This window comes from Engystomops pustulosus, chromosome 9 (assembly GCF_040894005.1).
Source record: "Engystomops pustulosus chromosome 9, aEngPut4.maternal, whole genome shotgun sequence".
NCBI lineage: Eukaryota > Metazoa > Chordata > Amphibia > Anura > Leptodactylidae > Engystomops > Engystomops pustulosus.
In genome coordinates, this window is record NC_092419.1 from 41884556 (window position 1) to 41904191 (window position 19636).

At 41.2% G+C, this 19636-nt stretch overlaps 1 protein-coding gene across 2 annotated transcripts in view; it reads right to left on the reverse strand.

The window, feature by feature from the left end:
• Positions 1-1720: 1720 nt before the first annotated feature.
• The window catches only part of CD99L2 (CD99 molecule like 2), a 50746-nt gene continuing 32830 nt past the window's right edge, over positions 1721-19636 (reverse strand). The window contains exons 7-12 of one of the 2 annotated variants that reach the window (XM_072125807.1): positions 18825-18872; positions 17148-17210; positions 15505-15543; positions 14567-14686; positions 5676-5741; positions 1721-3726 (exon numbers count right to left, since the gene is read on the reverse strand). In XM_072125807.1, coding sequence (XP_071981908.1) covers positions 3662-3726; positions 5676-5741; positions 14567-14686; positions 15505-15543; positions 17148-17210; positions 18825-18872 — 401 coding nt within the window. In that variant the 3' untranslated portion in view covers positions 1721-3661. The remainder of the gene's footprint in view (positions 3727-5675; positions 5742-14566; positions 14687-15504; positions 15544-17147; positions 17211-18824; positions 18873-19636) is intronic. The other variant, XM_072125808.1, reaches the window with a different exon arrangement.

Here is a 19636-nt window from a genome sequence, read left to right on the forward strand (position 1 = left end):
AGTTTAGGGCTCTTTCACATTGACGTTGTTTTTCACATTCGTGGTCCAGTGATTTCCGTGGATGCCTCACAAATCCATTGATTTCTATGGGTGTTTTCCCTTTGGCTTGTATTTTCACTGGTCCGATGTGGATCACAGAAGGCAACAGAAGTCTATGGGTTTGCAAAAAAAATTTTTTTTTTTTGCGGACAAAACGGATACAAACTGCAACGGATGCGCAACTGGAGCGGAGCACCAACGCCAATGTGAAAGAGCCTTAGGAAGCATGTATCAAATAAAATAGTGGTGAAATAGATGACATTATTTTAAAGGCCTTTTCCAGGTTTAGTAAATATCTTTTTTTTCCCTACCTAAAATTATGTCCATTGTGTCCATGGATTGTGTGTGGTTCTGCATCTTGGCTCTACTGAAGCAAATTAGAAGGAGCTGTAAAACCAGAGACAAGTGCGTGAACAAGAGTGTTGGTGAGGTGCCGCTTCCAAAGCCTTTTTCACCCATCCTGGTCAAACCCTTCAATTGAGTGAGTATAGGAATGGAGGAAGCTTCTCCATCAGACACAATCTTGGTGTCCTCTTCCTTGACTAATAATGCCATGATGCCTCAGCACATCCGAATGTTAGTAGCTAAAGAAAGTACCATTTCTGCCAGTGACTGTGTAACGAATTATCTTGTATATTCTTCTATAAAGAATATATAATTATACAGTAAGGTAACGAAGGGGCCATGTGTATGAGAGGTGCCACCCATTCATCAGCAGTAGTTGATACAGAAAGAGAAGTGGAGTGAGATGACATGAGATGACCTAAATGAGGAGAAGGATTTAGAAAGAAGAACCAGGTAAGGTAGTATAAAGGGGAAGGTATAAAATCCGGAATTGCAATGGTTGTGTTTAGACTATGGTAGTGCACTGTGTTAAGCAGCAAAGAGCAGAATTTAGCAGAAAGCGATTGGAGAAGATGGAGGATATAATGAACCTGTCCGCTGTATTAGATATGTAACACTAAGTATGCAAAATAGTGCATCAACAAGGCATTGTCAAGAGCAAATACTTGGGTTTCAGGTTTTTTTGGCTTTCAAATGAAGCTTCAACTGTGACTATATAGCCAGGTGATGTAAGATCTAACAAGTCAGAAATAGAAAATAACAAATTGGGGCAAATTTACTTACCCGGTCCGTTCGCGATCCAGCGGCGCGTTCTCTGCGGTGGATTCGGGTCCGGCCAGGATTCACTAAGGTAGTTCCTCCGCCGTCCACCAGGTGGCGCTGCTGCGCTGAAGTTCCCCGGAGGCGCGCTGGAATGCCCTGAAATTCACCGGCTTATACCTGGTGAAGGTAAGTGTAATTTTCGCAACACATTTTTTTTCTTAAATGCGGCGGTTTTTCCGAATCCGTCGGGTTTTCGTTCGGCCACGCCCCCCGATTTCCGTCGCGTGCATGCCAGCGCCGATGCACCACAATCCCGGGGCAATTCAGGTACAATCGGCGCAAATCGGAAATATTCGGGTAACACGTCGGGAAAACGCGAATCGGGCCCTTAGTAAATGACCCCCATTGTGTGCTCTTTACTGTTATGTCAAGTTTGCTTTTCCCCTGTGACCACTAGGAAACCATCAACAAGTGGCCGTGTGCATTGATCTTCACACATAACAGTGTCCTTGCACCCCCCCCCAGGTATTATTACATATATTTGTCATAATTAGAGCTTTATTTTGCATCTACGATCAATTCCTCCATTCCTCTCGTATTTGTCCAGCAGAGCCACTAAGAGAATCATTAAATCTGCTACAAAGTTGACTCTGCAGACCCTGTCCCATTCTGCACAGCAAAGTAGAGCTGCAGAAAACAGGAAAACTCAGTCTTCTGTGTGTACTCCAATGGGAAACCTGTTTTATGATCTCAGTGTGTGAAGTCACATGCAGAAATGTTTCCATGGATCCATGTCAGGAATTGGGTTTCTACCTGGAAAGACTCCAATGTCATAATGCCATATATTGTCATACTGATTGCCCCTTCAAAAACAACAATGTCTATTTAGTGTTACTTCCCCTTTTCTTCCCAGAGTTGTGGCATTTTCTGTTCTAAAAATACTTGTCAAAAATCTTCTTCAGCAGCAGTGAAGTTGGCGGAGACTAACCTCTTCTTTTAGTTGCCCTCAAGTTGAGTTAAATTTAGTCTGCTCACAGTTCCCATGATGCCTTTTGTTTTCTCACTAAGCAACTTAGCAGTAAATCCAGGGAGATTCCTACAAGTAAATCCACTGAACTGCATTGTGTACATACAGGATGTACACAGTGACTAGCCTGGCAGCTTCCAGAACATGGAGAAGCATGTAGTATGTAATAAGTAGTAGAAGTCAGCAGTGAAACAGTTACATGAAGTGTATAATCTGTGACACAGCATGAAGAATAGAGATAGACAGTGAGTGAAAGTTCTATAGAATTACAGACTGTGATGGAGGAACTGATAGGGAAGAGGGAAACAATTTACCTCACTATTCTGTGTAAAAAAAACTTCTGCATTCACAGATCTGAACACTCTCAGCTACACAGAGAGAGCACTGTCCCACTCTCCCTACAGAGTGAGCAGGGAGCAGCAGCCCATCCGCTCTGTGAATTTGTAGAGCTGTTTAGGGCTTGTCAACACAGCCAGGGGAGGCAGCTACTTCATGAATAGGCCAAACTGAGGAGGATGTCAAAGAAACTGCTGGATATACAGCAGGTAATCAAGATAGGAGGCAAAGTTGTTCTACATTCTAGAGCTATTGATCTGAAAAAAATAGGAGTTTAGCTTTAAGTGTTAATCCTCATCATCTATAATATGTTAGTGATATCAGCAGGCCTTCTATCACAGTTAAAAATATAAAGTAAAGTAAAGCCATATTAGAGTGCGCTCACCATATAACGCCAAAGTTGATCAAAGTTGAAGCTTCAACTTTAAAGCTATGTAAACTTTGCAAAGCATTTGTGTTTTATACTGCTCCAATTCTTCTAAAATATTAAACCGTAGAAACTGTGCAAATATTCTGGGCCAACATTTTGTTATAGTTTTGTTTTCGAGAATCTTATTCAGACCTGTGTGTATATGGTAACAAAATATCCTCTGTACTCGGATCCTCTTTGATCTGACCCCAACATCTTCATAGACTAACGCATGTAAATTAGCTAGAAGAGTCTAAATGGCATACGATTGAGGGATCAGACTACACAGAGTATGCTTGTTGTCTGTTACCATGGAGATATAATAAATATGACTGAAGTTGTACATAGCCTTTAAATGCCATTCGTTCTTCTACTACCAAGCCATATCATATAAATAAAAAACATATCTAAAAAGCTAAAATGTAAACTCGGAACGCATTAAAAGGGATTGTCCAGTATCATGGATACAAATCCTAAGCGTAAAGTGAGCTGTAAAGCCCAATAAATAAGTAACAAATGTACAGTCCTTCATAGAAATAAGGGGGTGGGGGTTATTAAAGCTACATGGGGGCAAGGAAACCAGATGACAATTCCCATATTAATATGTCATTGTGTTAGTTATCAGACAATGAATATTATCTTCACTATCTTTTTCCCTACTGAATCTTTTTTTCTTTAGTATCAGGATCCCATAGTTGCAGCTGGTAATCTTGGTGGGGTGCGGATCCTAAAGGCTGCGGCGCTCACACTTTTGATGGGTCTCCAGAGGGCGGAGCGGCGGACTGCGCTTCCAAAGCAGAATATTTCACTAGAGAAAAAAAATGGAAGAGAAAACATATCAGACCACAAGGATCTAAAAAATCTTGACAAATTAAAGGGGTTGTCCACTTTCAGCAAATAATTGGCAAGGTTTGAGTAATGAATAGATATACAATTTTCCAATATACAGGCAGTCCCCGGGTTACGTACAAGATCGTAGGTTCTGTAGGTTTGTTATTTTTGGTCTCTGTGACAATTGGATTTTAAAAATGTTGGGTTGTCATCAGAACCAGGATTAACAATAAAGCTTCATTGCAGACACATTTGATAACTGTTACAGCTGTTTATTGCAGCCTGAGGCTAAAGTAGAGTAAATTATCAATTACCAGAGGTCCGTTTGTAACTAGGGGTCGTCTGTAAGTCAGGTGTTCTTAAGTAGGAGACCACCTGTACTTTGCATCAATTCCTTGCTGTCTTCTAGATCTCTGCTTGCTCTCCTGCTATAGGGAGCTTCATTGTTTACTTCCAGTGGATAAACACCGATCCATGTCATGTGATGTCACACAGGTGCACGTGCGTTAGTACTCTCTGTGATACAATGAGCTCTGCACCTGTGTGACATTTTATGACCATGAATGAATGACATGAATGACACCGGTGTAACATAACCTGAGACAGATTTTTAAAATGAAACTTCCTTTAAAGTGCGGTTAAATGTACCGCTAGTGCTTTGTTTACGAACACAGCGCTACAGTGCGGGGGCGGGCTTCGGCAGTAACTAGTAACTGATCGCTTGGGTTTTCATAGAGCGCATAAGCTCTCGGGCTGAGGCTCGCCCCCGTACTGTAGCGCTGTGTTTGTAATGCCAACAGCCTGCACAGTACTAACTGCCTGGTGCCAAAATGACTGCCTCACCCCACATGCGCAAATTTCAAAGTAGCTTGAAGTGACATGGGGCTGGAGCAGTCCGGAGGGGAGTGTGGAGGGGCGGATTTTATCAGTCCTAATGTCCGTGAGAGGGCGGAGGAGCGTGACTTGGATCCAGGAGCTCTCCCGCCTCCTTGACTGCATCAGGAAAAGAAAACGGGGAATAATTTTTTTTTTTTTGAACCAGAGCACAAATTGACTTCTTTATGATCATCTACTAGTTACTGTTAGTGTACACAAAAAGAATGCACCTGATTGATTATGGGCAGGCAAAGCAGCCGCAATCAGGTAATAAACATACACCAAAAGGTTTGGACATGAGTGACGTACCACCCAAAACAAGAAATTTAATTGCAACAAAGAATATTTTATTATGTGCAAAAATACATTAACAATGGATACAATTACTGGACAAGCAACAAGAATTAAAAACTCTGCAGGGTACAATGCATCGCTAAACAAATAGCCTAAAGGTAGGTGAAACAGTCATGAGAGTTGTTTGTAACGAGCCTATGCACTATAGTGCATGGTTACAAGGCAGTAAACAATGACACATAAAAATGGGATGACCAAAACAGTAACAAATACCATACCAAATGCTGACCAGCAGAGGGGCAATCCTCTGCTGGTCAGCATTTGGTATGGTATTTGTTACTGTTTTGGTCATCCCATTTTTATGTGTCATTGTTTACTACCTTGTAACCATGCACTATAGTGCATAGGCTCGTTACAAACAACTCTCATGACTGTTTCACCTACCTTTAGGCTATTTGTTTAGCGATGCATTGTACCCTGCAGAGTTTTTAATTCTTGTTGCTTGTCCAGTAATTGTATCCATTGTTAATGTATTTTTGCACATAATAAAATATTCTTTGTTGCAATTAAATTTCTTGTTTTGGGTGGTACGTCACTCATGTCCAAACCTTTTGGTGTATAGTTACTGTTAGTGGTTCAATTTGGGACAGGTTCTCTTTAATGCTTCTCCAGCGGATTGAGGGAGCAGGGAGGAGAATGTATCGGAGACTGTCCGCTTTCTCTAAAAATAACAAGTGGAAAGCTCATCCTTCTCACCTGGAGGTTCTTCCGCCATCACAGCCTCCATATTCTCTCCTTTCACATACTCGGCATTAAGTCCTTCTGTGGAATAAAGACAGTACCATTATTTGGGAGGTGCAGAGTCCCCACCTCAATAGCCGTTACCAGGACAGATACCATGAGCTGGTTTGGTTTTGAGGAGCCTTATGTAGGGGACACAGGAATGGTTATCACTTAAGAACTCCATAGCTGAGGCACAGAACACAGAGAGCCATTATCCCCTACTCTGAGCAGCATTAATACGGCCGTCCTTGCCGGCTCCACATATCATTTCCTTTGTGCTGGAGGCATTTCTTCTGCACGCCTCATTTGATGTTTTCTGTTGCAGGGATACAATGATGCTGTGCAGCTGTATAGACACCATTATGAAAGGCTTCATGAAGACAGGTCTATGCAGAGCGCCGCACACTTTAACCCCTTCCCGACATTTGACGTAATAGTACTGCATCGCGGGAGGTGCGTTCCCGCAAAATGCAGTACTATTACGTCAAGCTTCTGGCGCCGGCTCCTGAACGGAGCCGGCGCCAGAAGCTGCGGGTGTCGGCTATATATTATAGCTGACATCCGCCTCTAACACCCGCGATCGGAGATTTCTCCGATCGCGGGTGTTAACCCCTAACACGCCGCGGTCGCGCTGACCGCGGCGTGTCAGAGGCATTTAAATGTCTATATTACCTGAATCGGACCCCCCCGCGGCGCGTACCGGGGGGGTCCGCTGCTCAGATCGCAGCCCCGGGACTGCCGGTGCCCGGGGCTGCAAGATCTTGATCCGGAAGCCGGGTCCGTGCCTTCTGGCAGGACCCGGCTGTAAGACACTGGGCATGCGCAGCATGCTCAGTGTCTTACATTACACAGTGCAATACATCTGTATTGCACTGTGTAATCTGTAAAAAAGCTTGAACAAGTGATCAGAAGATCACTTGTTCAAGCTTAGATGTCATTACCTGTAAAAAAAGTAAAAATAAATAAATAAAGGTTTTTTACAGCAAAAATAAATAATAAAAGAAAGTGAAAGTCCCCCCAAACACCACATTTCCCTTTACACAAGTAATAAAGTATAAAAAACACTAAATCACGAAAAAACCCCACTTATTTGGTATCGCTGCGTCCGTAACAATCTGTACAATAAATCCTAATCATAATTGGACCCGCTCGGTGAACATGGTAAAAAAAAAACCCCAAAAACTTGCCAAAAATTAAAACTTTTTATCAAATTGCTTTACAAAAAATGTTCTAAAAAGTGATCCGAAAAAGTTACAAGCACCAAAATGATACCAATAAAAAGAGCAACTTGTCACGCAAAAAATAAGCTTACAACCAGCTCCGTAAACCAAAAAATACTATAATTATGCCGCTATAAAAATGGCAATACTAAAACAAATGCAATTTTTTCTATTCTAGTTTTCCTTCAATAAAATTGGAAAAATAAAAATAAAACTATATAAATGAGGTATCACCGTAATCGTAGTGATCCGTAGAATAAAGATAATATATTATTGTTATGCTACAGTGAACAACCCCCCAAAAAAATGCTAAAAATCCAAAACAAGAATTGATGATTTTATTTTCCTCCACACGTAAAAAGTTAATAAAATTGCTTCAATAAGCTAAAAACCCACTAAAATTAAGTTTTTTTTACAGTGCATCTCGTCTCGCAAAAAATAAGCCCTTATTTGTCTAAATTGCTTAAAAAATAAATAAAGATTGTATAGCCTATTCCCAACGAGCGTTGTTATAGAACGGTGCGGCGAGTAGTGACTTTACAACACCGGTCAGGGTAAGACGGCGGCTGTTCACTGATTGGGGTAAGACGGCAGCTGTTCCTGACAGCCATCCATCCTGCCCCATGGACCAGAAGGGTTACGTTCCCCCCACACAACCCCAGTTTATTATCGCTGCTATTGGCTCATCAATTCAGACGAGCCAATAGCAGCGAATTTACTTATGACGTCAGTAATACCGGTCACTATGTCTGTAGACACGGTGATCGGGGCAGGGTGGCGGCTGTTCCTGAAAGCCACCAATTGTGCCTTGCGGTCCAGAGGGGTTTTGTTGCCCCCCTCTGTCCATGTTTGCCGCTATTGGCTGGTCGATTTGGTCCAGCCAAAAGCAGCAATATTCGTCACAATGGGCATCGCTAAGGTGAATAAGAGCAACACTTGGCGATAATTTCCCTACTAAAACGAAGAAAAGCGCTGGCTGTGCACATTGTTCAGATGATGCTGTACAACTCTTACGAGCTGTTCCAATGTGCATGTCCTGCAGTATCATTTCTCCGTTTTCAAGAGAAAGATATTAGGAAACTAATATTGGGACAAGAAGGACGGGGCCCCAGTACCTCTGGTTTAGATGTTCCTGTGTTTTGCCAGGACAGCATTTTCCCGGTGAATTCTGCTGCTTCTAATGGTAGGACTCAATAAAGAGTCTGTTCCAAAAGAGGAGTTAGGATGGACACTATATACTAAGGATGGACACTATATACTAAGGATGGACACTATATACTAAGGATGGACACTATATACTACTAAGAGACCTGCGACAACTCCAGAGTGACAAAAGTTTAGTTGGTCCCTTGATATATACTACCTCCTTATACACTAGACATTCACAATTCACGCCCAACCTATTGTGAATTAATTTCGGTAAAATGAATAATTGTAACAACTGTTATTTCCTGTTGCTCCCTACACCCCTCCATTATTTCATAAGGGGCGCCACATAACGGGCACTGAACTTTCCAGAAATAATTGAAATTTCCATCTTGGACTCCATTGCACATCATATTTGGAAACCACCTATATGTTCAAAATGCTCATTTCACCACGTGTATTACACTACACCACATATTACACCTTGCTAAATTCCCCAAGGGGTGTACATTCAACAATTAGGGTCACTTTTCGGGTTTTCCTCTGTTTTGGTACCACTACGGCTCTCCAAATGCATCCTGACACATGTGAAGGATTTCTTACAAATTTGGCCTCTAAAAGACAAACATCCCTCTTTTCCTCTACTGTGCGCCCATAAAGCATTTTATATGCACATGTGGGGTACTTCTACACTCGGGAGAAATAGTTTTACACCTTTTTGGGGTTATTTAATATATTATCCCTTGTGGCTTACAAAAATTAGAGGTAAAGTGACATTTATAGGAAAATTTTCACCTTTTTAATGATTAGGGCCTAATTGGATCATTCACCTGTAGGGGCAAATACATATATTACACATTGCAAAATTCTCTAAGGGGTGTGCATTCAAAGATTAGGGTCACTTTTCGGATTCTTATCTGTTTTATACCACTAGGGTTCTCCAAATGCATGTCAAACATTTCTGTCAAATCTGGCTTCTAAAAGGCAAACATTCCCCTTTCCTTTTACTGTGCGCCCATACAACATTTTATATACACATGTGGGGTACTTCTACACTTGAGAGAAATAGGTTTAGACATTTTGAGGGGTTATTACATTTTTTTATCCCTTGTGGCTATATAAAATTAGGAGTAAAATGACCTTTATAGGAAAATGTTCACCTTTTATCTATTTAAGTCCTAATTAAATCAAACACCTTTACGGACAAATACACATATTACACCTTGCTAAATTCTCTAAGGGGTGTGCTTTCCAAAATGGTGATACTTGTTGGGGTTCCGCTCTGTTTTGGTACCACTACGGCTCTCTAAATGCATGCTGACACATGTAAAGGATGTCTGTCAAATTTGGCTTCTAAAAGGCCAATGCCCCTCTTTCCCTTCTGAGCTTCACTGCGTACCCATACAACATTTTATTTGCATGTGTGGGGCAATTTTATACTCGGGAGAAATGCTAGTACACATTTTTTGGGGTTGTTTCATCTTTAATGCCTTATGGGATACAAAAATTAGCCATAAAAGTGACTTTTTTTGGAAAATGTTCACTTTTTTCCTTTTAGGGACCTTATTGAAGCAAACACCTGTAGGGGAAAATACACATATCACACCTTGCTGAATTCTCCAAAGGGTGCACTTTCCAAAATGGTGACACTTGTTGGGGTTCCCCTCTGTTTTGGTACCACTAGGGCTCTCCAAATGCATCCTGACACATGTAAAGGATGATTGTCAAATCTGGCTTCTAAAAGGCCAAAGCCCCTCTTTCCCTTCTGAGCCCTACTGTGCACCCATACAACACTTTATATGCAAAAGTGGTGCAGTTCTGTGCTTAGGAGAAATAGTTTTACACATTTATGGGGTTGTTTTATCTTTTATCCCTTGTGGCTTACAAAAATTTGGGGTAAAAGTGACTTTTTTGAGAAAATGTTCACCTTTTTTCACTTTTGGGGCCTAATTGAATCAAACACCTGTTGGGGAAAATACACAAATTACACGCTGCTAAACTCTCCAAGGGGTGTACTTTCCAAAATGGTGTCTCATGTTGGGGCTTTTCTCTGTTTTGGTACCATTATGGCTCTCCAAATGCATCCTGACACATGAAAACTTTTTCAGCCATATTTGCCCTGCAAAAACGAAACAACGCTCTTTCCCTTCCAGGTGCCCCCCTGTGCCCGTACAGCAGTGTACAGTGACAAAATGGGTATTGGCATACTCAGGAGGAATTGACCTAAACATTGTAAAATGCATTTTCCTTTTTAACCTATTGTGAAGGTGCAAATTTTAGTGTTCAATGAATCTATAGTGAGATAAAATTACATTTCTCTAATTTCACTTTCATTTATCTTTCACCCTCATGAAACGCTCAAAGGGTTAACAAAATTCCCAAAGGTTGTTTTGAATATTTTGAGGGGTGTAGTTTCTAAAATGGTGTCATTTGTGGGGGTTTTCTGTCATGTGGGCCTTATAAAGTCACTTCTAACTAAATTGACCCTCCAAAAGTAGGTTTTGATGATTTTTGTGAAAATCTGAAAAATTGCACCTAAAGTTATAAGCCTCCTAACATCCTAAATAAAGGAAAAGATGTTTGAAAAATGATGCCAAGTTAAAGCAGACATATGGAAAATGTTAGTTATCAAGTTATTTTAGTGATATGACCCACTTTCCAAAAAGTAGAAAATTTTGAATTTGGAAAACATTGTTTTTCTCAAAATTTTTGCCAAATTTCCATTTATTTCATAAAGAAATACTAAATATATTGATTACATTTCTCAACCAGCATGAAGTACAATGTGTCACGAAAAAACAATCTCAAAATCAACTGGATATGTTAAAGCGTTCCAAAGTTATAACCACTTAAATAGACACATGTCAGATTTTAAAAAATGGGCCGTGTCAGGAAGGTGAAAAGTGGCTTCAGCGTTAAGGGGTTAAAGGATTACCGCAAATGACAGAATAGAGATAACACGATGAAACCAATTCTCTAGCGGGGAAGTAAATGAGAGAATATAATTAGACGAGCAGTGAATTCACTGATGATTCACTGATGTTTGTCTGTGAAGGAGACACTTTCAAGCTCATGTGTTAGTAATAAACGATCTATAAGAGAAGCGGGCCCAACATTTGCCACGTTTCGTGAAAAAAGACATTTGCGCCCGACTTCAGCTTTAGCGCAGTCAACACGGGTCATGTGACAGTCCCGCTCCAGTAAAAGAGCTGCTGTTGTGAAAATGGGATCACATAGTTTGAGGAAAATCAAACATAAAATATGGACATGGTAAACCAGCGTCACTTGTGTCTTTATAGTCTATGTTTAGGGCTTCCTTCATCCAAAAATCAAGTTCTAAAAATATGTAAATGAGCAAAAAGTGCTTTAAGTGCACCACCAGTGCCCCTCTGGGCTCCTGCTATACAGGTGATACATGGCTTTTCGCTTACGGAGATTCCCCAACCGCCAATGGTGGGGGAATGGAATCTTGGCTTCAGCTCTCTAAAGCTTGGATATACACAATGGGCTCCATTTATTAAAAGTGTTCTAGTTGCAACCAATCGGAGTGCGGCATTAATTTTATAAACTGCTCTGGGAAAATGATAGCTGAGCTCTGATTGGAACTAGAATAGTTTTACTCCTAGACACTTTTGATATCTCCCACATAATCTTCATTACACAGTCGCTTGCTCCTCAGCTGCTGGACAGACAGATCAACTGTGCAGACACCAGAGGCAGTGCGGTTGGAGCTGCAGGGGGCCTCGATTGAGCCCAGAGGGACTATAGTGATGTCCCACCAAAGCATTTCTGTCTCATTTACATATTTTTGGACATAGGAGACCATAAATAAAAGATATGAAGGTAGATGTCTATTCACGGTGCTCAGATGGTCACGTAACGGAGGCTGGTGTATCATGTACAAATTTGATGATTGGTTTCCGTTAACCAACCTGTACCAGAGAATGCTTACCCAAAATTAGGACTCAGGCCTATATCTCAATGTATGCAGTCTGGGGCCGTAAAACAATGTTTGTGCACGTTAGGCCTAAAACTAGTTAGGACTTTGAGCTGCCAATGCAGTTGGTGCCGCCCTAGGACTGACCGTACAATCCAGAGAGCAGCAGGATTATCACTAAAAGGACTTCCTACCAAGAAGTTCCTGAGGAGCGATGTTAATACACATCTATTGCAACGATTGCTATTCAGTCTGGGGTGCTCCAGCTACATCACTGGGGCACCATAGAACACCTCATAAATTAATATTCTAGTCATAATGTGTATGACTCTATATTAATAATAATATAATAAGATCATTTATCAGGAACTTCTTAGTAGGACACGTCTACCACCAGAAAAACTAAAGGTAGATCCAAGGCCAGAAAGTGTGGAGCCTGTGGAAACGAACCCACATGTAGGCCAGATTCCAAGAGATGTACACATTGCACAGAACAGGAGTCCTCACACTATACTTAAATATGGATGTTAGGACTCCCTGTCTGCTGGCCGAACTGCAGCACCGACATTTCAGTCACCTTTGGAAAAATGAACGTACAGCAGCATCAGATGGAACATTTTGTTGAATGTAAAAAGGTGGAATAGCAACAGGGTTTTATTCAAAGCTAAAACCCCATTAATAAGTTGGCATGTAGTTTATTTAACCATATTTTCTCTAATATCAAGAGGTATTGAACTGACCACATGAAGACAACACAGAGACCTTCGAACCACAGAAAAAGATTGATGGCGCTGTATAATTATTTACAGCTGCCCGATCCTGTCTAGATGAAACACCCCTACAAATACCATGACAGCTGTATTATCAGATCTTAAGTTGCCAATTCAATACAGAAAGTATAAGTTACACGCAGTGCGATGAAGCCTCCAGCACATGTACTGAGAAGTGTTACTGTATAAACAGCTTCTGTTCTGTGATCCACCGTATGGACTCAATGACTCACATGACATGTGCCAATTCACAGCAGAAGCCGGGTCATTAGTATTATGTCCGCACCTCTTAATCAATTACTGGAAAAATCCCAGAGGAATCAGTTCCTCTATTAGGGATTGTCAATACACGACGCAGTCTACTATTAATGTACAAAATGTATAAGTCCTGTACCTTAAGAATCCTCCATTCTCATCAAAGATGAGTGGAATTCTTAGTATTGTTACTTTTTTATTACTTGCCTACTATAAGGATAGGTGATCAATATCAGACCAGGTAGCAGTAAGGAGTGAAGGGTTTATTCATCATCTAGCACAGCGCTGTACATTATACTGTGGCTGCGCTTGGTATTACAGTTTCAACATCATTCATTTAAATGAAACTGAATTAGGAAGCAGAAAAGGCGCAATGCGACCGCTTTACACACATGGAAGAAGAGCTGTCAATCACTGCATGTGACCTGCCCTGTGTTGGCCGGTGGCATTTACTCAGCGTTACACATACTAGCAGCGCAGAAAGCCATTGGGCCGTGTTCACACAGTGTAGTCATGTGACTGTGTAGCCAGTGCCCCCTGTCTTATAGCTTTAAATTGAATTGTCACTTTCACAAACCTGCCATGACAGAGGATTCAATCTGAAACGTGTAAGTGCTTGGTTACTTGTGCCGAATGTGTGGATTATTAACTTCTTGTCAGACGTGACTGCAAACGTTTTATGGATTTCAAGGGCTTCCACTTCTGCCGCTTTACAAATGTCATATGCACTGGTCTAATGCTGGTTGTGAGATGGTACATTAATGTAGAGAATATAAATGGATATCACCTCCAGTATCACAACAGCCAGTGCAATACTAAGGAAAGCAGCATATAAATAACCTAGAATTTTGTGTCTACAGCTCCCTTGCGGACCTATGTATCTCCATGGTTTCACACTACAAACAAACCAAACATGTAGTCTGATCCCATAATCACTATCCCAACTTCTGTTATCTATAAGTTTTACAAGATTGTAAAGAGACAGAGAAATAACACATGACTAGAGACATACCCTGTATTTTCTCATCTTGCAGTCTGTTACTATGGAGACACATAGGTCTGTATAGGTACTGTAGACTGTACATAGTACCAATGTAGTAACGTGGAACTAGAAAGGATCATCTGCAACAACTATGACACACTGTCATGCAGACATTGTTCACCATAGCCAATAGGATTACATTTCTATTTTTTTTGTAGACAAATGAAATTACCTAATTAGTTAATGACAGGACATCATTACCAATCAACTAGAAAGGTGACAACTTGCCGATTGGTGGGATGCCACCATAACAACCCCCAAGGATTGCTGGATATATTCAACTGTTACTGCATTCACTTCTATGAGATGACAAAATTCAAGTGGGTCAAACCACTGTATTCATTTGGGGGGTACACAGGACACCTCTAACTTTTTTATGTCCTATCCCCATGCTTGTAAACATTGCAACTCTTAAATATAAAGAATACAATGTATTCAATAGATGTAGTATCATCTCAACCCCTATCCAAAACAGTAAATGAAAATCCACATACGTTGAATACTGAAGCAAAACTTTTTCTGTTGATAGGAGATGTAGCTGGACACAGCCCCGACTAGCGCCATCACCAGAGCACTTGCAATCCCGGCAATGGTTCCAGTTTCAGCCAAGTTTCCTGTAATGAGAAATAATGAAAGCAATAAATGTATGGTTTATTTAGTATTTCCCATAAAAATACTAGATACAGATACAGGGGGTCATTTACTAAGGGCCCGATTCGCGGTTTCCCGATGTGTTACCCGAATATTTCCGATTTGCGCTGATTTTCCCTGAATTGCCTCAGGATTTTGGCGCACGCGATTGGATTGTGGCGCATCGGCGCTGGCATGCACGCGACGGAAATGGGGGGGGGGGGGCGTGGCCGAACGAAAACCCGACGGATTCGGAAAAATCGTCGCATTTAAAAAAACAAATTGGTCGCACGCGCCATACTTACATGCACCAGGAAGAGATCAGTGAACTCCGACGCAACTCGGCGGACCTCGGCGCAGCAGCGTCACCTGGTGGACATCGGGCGCAGGACCTTCATGAATCGCCGGAAGACCCGAACGCTCGTCCGAGAAACCACCGCTGGAACGCGAATGGACCGGGTAAGTAAATGTGCCCCACAGAGTTGTTCTGCTATGATGTCTTAATAGTCTCCTTAGCCATCTCTTATTTCTGGGAAAGCCAAGGGTCAACCTCAGCCAAAGACTCCCCATGACTGATGATAACAGAATATTTAATGAGTATTTCTTAAAGGGGGGTTTTCCCAACAAGCAAACTAGGTCCTATCCATAGGGGTTCCAATGTGCTCCGCGGACCCTTAGTAAATGAGCCCCTATGTCTTCCTTTAACAAAAGTTTGTTCGTTATTATTATTATTGCTGTTCTGCCTCCAAAAACCCAATAGTTATGTGTCTGCATTATTGGTGTGATCATGGACAGGACTTACCTGTGTTATCATAGTTATCATCGTCAGCAGGTCTTCTGCCTAAATAGAGGCAACAAGTGAATTAATACAGAATCATCTATAAAGAATAATGGCAGACAAAAACATCTCAGCAAGTTATATAGTTACAGTTTACCAAGAGGTGTTTTCTATACCCTGTTCTATACCTCCATGGAATATACATTTTCGACGGATGTTTGAGATATAAGAACTTCTCCAAAAATAAGTCCTAATAACAGTTCAAAAACATAAAGTGTCCAGGCAGCACATACATGTATAAAAATACAAAATACACTCAAATTGCACTCAAATGACCCCACACCAAAAAGGCTACTGCCGGACTCTCACACAATCTCACTCCAAGCCTGAGCATTGTGGCTAATTCTGGTCACCAGGGGGAGACATCCGCTACACGTGGCTGAAATGGAGCACAGCTGAAACGGGAAGGGATCTGACCGATGAGTCTTTGATAGGAGTGATGCAGATCCGTGTGAGGGCCCATCCACCATCAGCACCTTCCAACGCTAAATATTTTTGGTCTAATGTCTTACACACATACAAGTGTGATGCATCAAACAAAGACTGGGACTGAACTTACATGCTGAGTTCAGTTCTGGTCTTCAGCATTCGGGCTGGAGGTTCCAGCAAGAACATGATGTGAGTGTCATGCGAGTTTGATGCATTACACTCACAAGTGTAAAAATAGTCCCAATTAAATACCTATATACACTGTGAATAAATTTACCAAGAAACTCAAAGAGGATAAACTCATATATCCAGGCACTGTGACTGCTTATTATATTGGTTATCCATGGGCTCCGCCCTTTTAAAATCAGCTTTTAAAATTATGCTAATGAACCAAGAGGGCTCTGGGGGTGTTACGGTGTGTAAGGAGCACATCCCCTCCCACTGTGTGAAATTAAAACAGACAGAGGGAGGTCTATAGTGCTAAGGGAGCAGGGAAAAGAGCAAGATGTGCTCCTGCACAGTGTAACAGCCTGTCAAGCTGCAGCACAGAGGGACTCTGGTAATGGTCATGCTCATTAGAATAATTTAAAAAGTTAATTTGAGAAGGAAGGAGGTAGTGGATTCTTATTTTTGTTATCTATTACCTCAATTCTTCTCAAATCAACTTTTTAAATTTTGCTAAGAAATATAAGAATATTTATCTACCATATATAAGAAGAGGAGCTATCAGTTAGTGCCTCTCGTTTTTCATGCTTGATATTGATGGATTATTTCCTTTAAATTGTTCATGTTTGCTTAGAACTGTATGTGCCATCCCTCTGTATGAATACATTTGAGAATTGCTGTTACCATTCTTCTGCTCCATTAACTGTTCTAACAAACATAATGATTATTCCACATTACAGGGTTCAGGTGATATTTTGTATTTGTATGATTTCAATGTGCTTGTGTTCCTTTGGGAGACAAACCCGTGTCGGAGGAATCTTGCAGCAGGTTACTCCAGTGGCTGGATGGCATCAGACCCTGCAGGGGAGAGCTCCCCTGACTCCAATAGGAATATCAGAAACCTGTAGGAATCGTTATGCTCCTAGGCATCATGGGTAATACACACATTTATCACCACTTCATAGAACTATAGCCACATAAATGTACACAGAACACAGATGGGCGGACGATACCTTTTCCTTTATCTGGCTTGTAGTCGCCATCCACTATGCCATCCAGATCAGAGTCTGAAAAATCTGAAATGTGAAAAATAAACAGATTTGTTAGTCTATTAGTCCTCTGTGTATTCGGTCAGTGAAAAACGAAATATGAGCGGGTAGGATTTCACAGACCAAACACAGTGCCTGGGCTGGGGCTTGGTGCATGATAGTGTTAAATAATGGAAGGAGCCTCTTCTCTCTGGTACACCAGTCCCAAACTGTGCTCCGCCTGTGAAATCCGCCCAAGGCATGATCCGTTTTTCACCGACCGTTCCAATCATGTGCCCCCGGTCTAACAGTTCAATATACAAAGTGCCATCAATGTTGCGACTGCCAAGATTCCAGCCACAACGGCATCTGGGAGCTGAATATAATGATGCCGAAAACAAGGTGAAGAAAAATTGGAAACAATCACCACCATCCGCGCAGAAAGACAGCAAAAAAATGAGCATGAGCAGACCCCAAAGTGCGTTAGAACTGTAGCATAGTTTGTAAGGCTAAAAGACATCTACACAGTGCACCATATCATCATCATCATCCAGAGGAAGGCACAGACCACATTAGGAGATTACTGTACTGACCATATATCTTAGTATTATAACTTACGGTATATCCACCTTTATAGGGGATGAACATGAAAAATTGCAGAGATGGTGGTGGTCTAGCATTGAACTGCTACACAGAGCAACAGCTAAAATTTTCTAAAAGCTGTTACAAGCTTCTAGTTGAATATTACCGAAATCATTCAGAGAGAATGGGCTGCTCAACAGTGTTAAATGGGTTGTATCAAGTGTGCGAGTTATCCCCCTTCCTGTGAAAGGATCAGAAGCTAAATGTTGGGCGCCTGACTGCTGGGACCCCAACCGATAACAAGAAAGGGACACCCTCTTTAAAGCATAAATTCAGCTGAACAGTAGTGTGAGGACACTTATTCAGGGAATCAAGTGCAGCTACAAAGTGGGAATATGAATCAATTTCTGCTACTAATAGCAACAAATACAAGGTTATGATTACACACCTCCAGGGGCAATACGTGTCACACTGTCTGCAGCTTTGTATGGTCAAGATAGTAATCTCTGCACAGCGCAGCCCTACCTACTACTGATCATTCTAGTCCCCCATTGTACTTATTGTCTTATTATATTGTATCAGCTACACAAACACTAGGGAAAATGTTGCAGCACACATTGCCAGACAGTCCTATTTTTGCCTGAGTTTGAGGTTCAGGCAGGCTCTGCGCTTTATATATAGCCGTGTGCATGGAACTCACATGTCAGCGATGCACAGGCCACAAATAACCGACCTCTGGCCCATTGTTTGCGACATATGAATGCACACGTGTACATGTATTCCCCAGTGCTGAAACCCTGTAGTGGTAATCACTAGATCAGCAAGATGAGATATGTCTGGTAAGAACCTATGATAATTTGATGCTTTGTAAAAACATTCAGAGCTTCAGAAAATGGTTAGTTGTAGAGATAGGTCAATGCTCTAGGAGCCAATTAATCTTCCAGTGAAACCAAGCTCAGAGATGGTAAAGCAGAAGAGCCTGGAAAGTTAGTGAAGATGAAGCTTTTACTTGTATTAAGGTTAAGAGATTATAGAAGAATAGGAGCAAGTATCTGGAGCCAAACCAAAGCAATGTCTCACCTGTGCCTTTACCACCCTTGGGGTTATCTTTATCGCTAATCGTTGAACCTATAGTCATAATAATGTCAATTGCATACGATTCATAGAAATATGAATAACCACAAAACTGGAGTTAAAAAATTCTCAAAATGGATGCATCTAAACCCAAATGCCACAGATTTGATGTACACTAATGCTAATCTGACCCTGACTAACACAGGGTCAGATTAGTTAATCTCGGGTCTGTAGTGACGCAAACAATCTCGCCCCATTACTCTGTAAGTATGTGCTATATGTAGTTGTCCCATAGGAATACCCTAATCACACAACAAGAGAACAGCCATCATATGAGTTGACAGCGGGATCAAATCTTCAATGTCTTGCAGAGTGATGGCATTTCCTAGAAAAATCACATCTCTTTACAAGATGAGAATTTGGAATCGGAATCTGAGAATAAGGAGATGCAGGACTAATCTAACCAAAATCAGTTGCCGGCTCTCCGTTTTCAGGGACATAACCAGCTGCTCAGGGGACCCACTAGTTAAAAAAAAAAAATACAGTATAGCTGACAGTATAGAGCTATAATAAAATACATGAAAGTTTTCACCCAGAAGTCTCATCTTGAAAGTTAAATGGCAAAAAACAGCAAGTTAAGGCCGTAAAATAAAAGGGGATAATACACAAAGGACAAATAATACAAAAACACTGGCACTTACTTAAATACGACCCTGTTTTGAGGAAATTGTGCATAAAGGATGAAGTGGTACATAACCACAAACACAAAATGAGGATAAACATAAGGGCTTCTTGTATTGCACTGTAAACTATGTAAA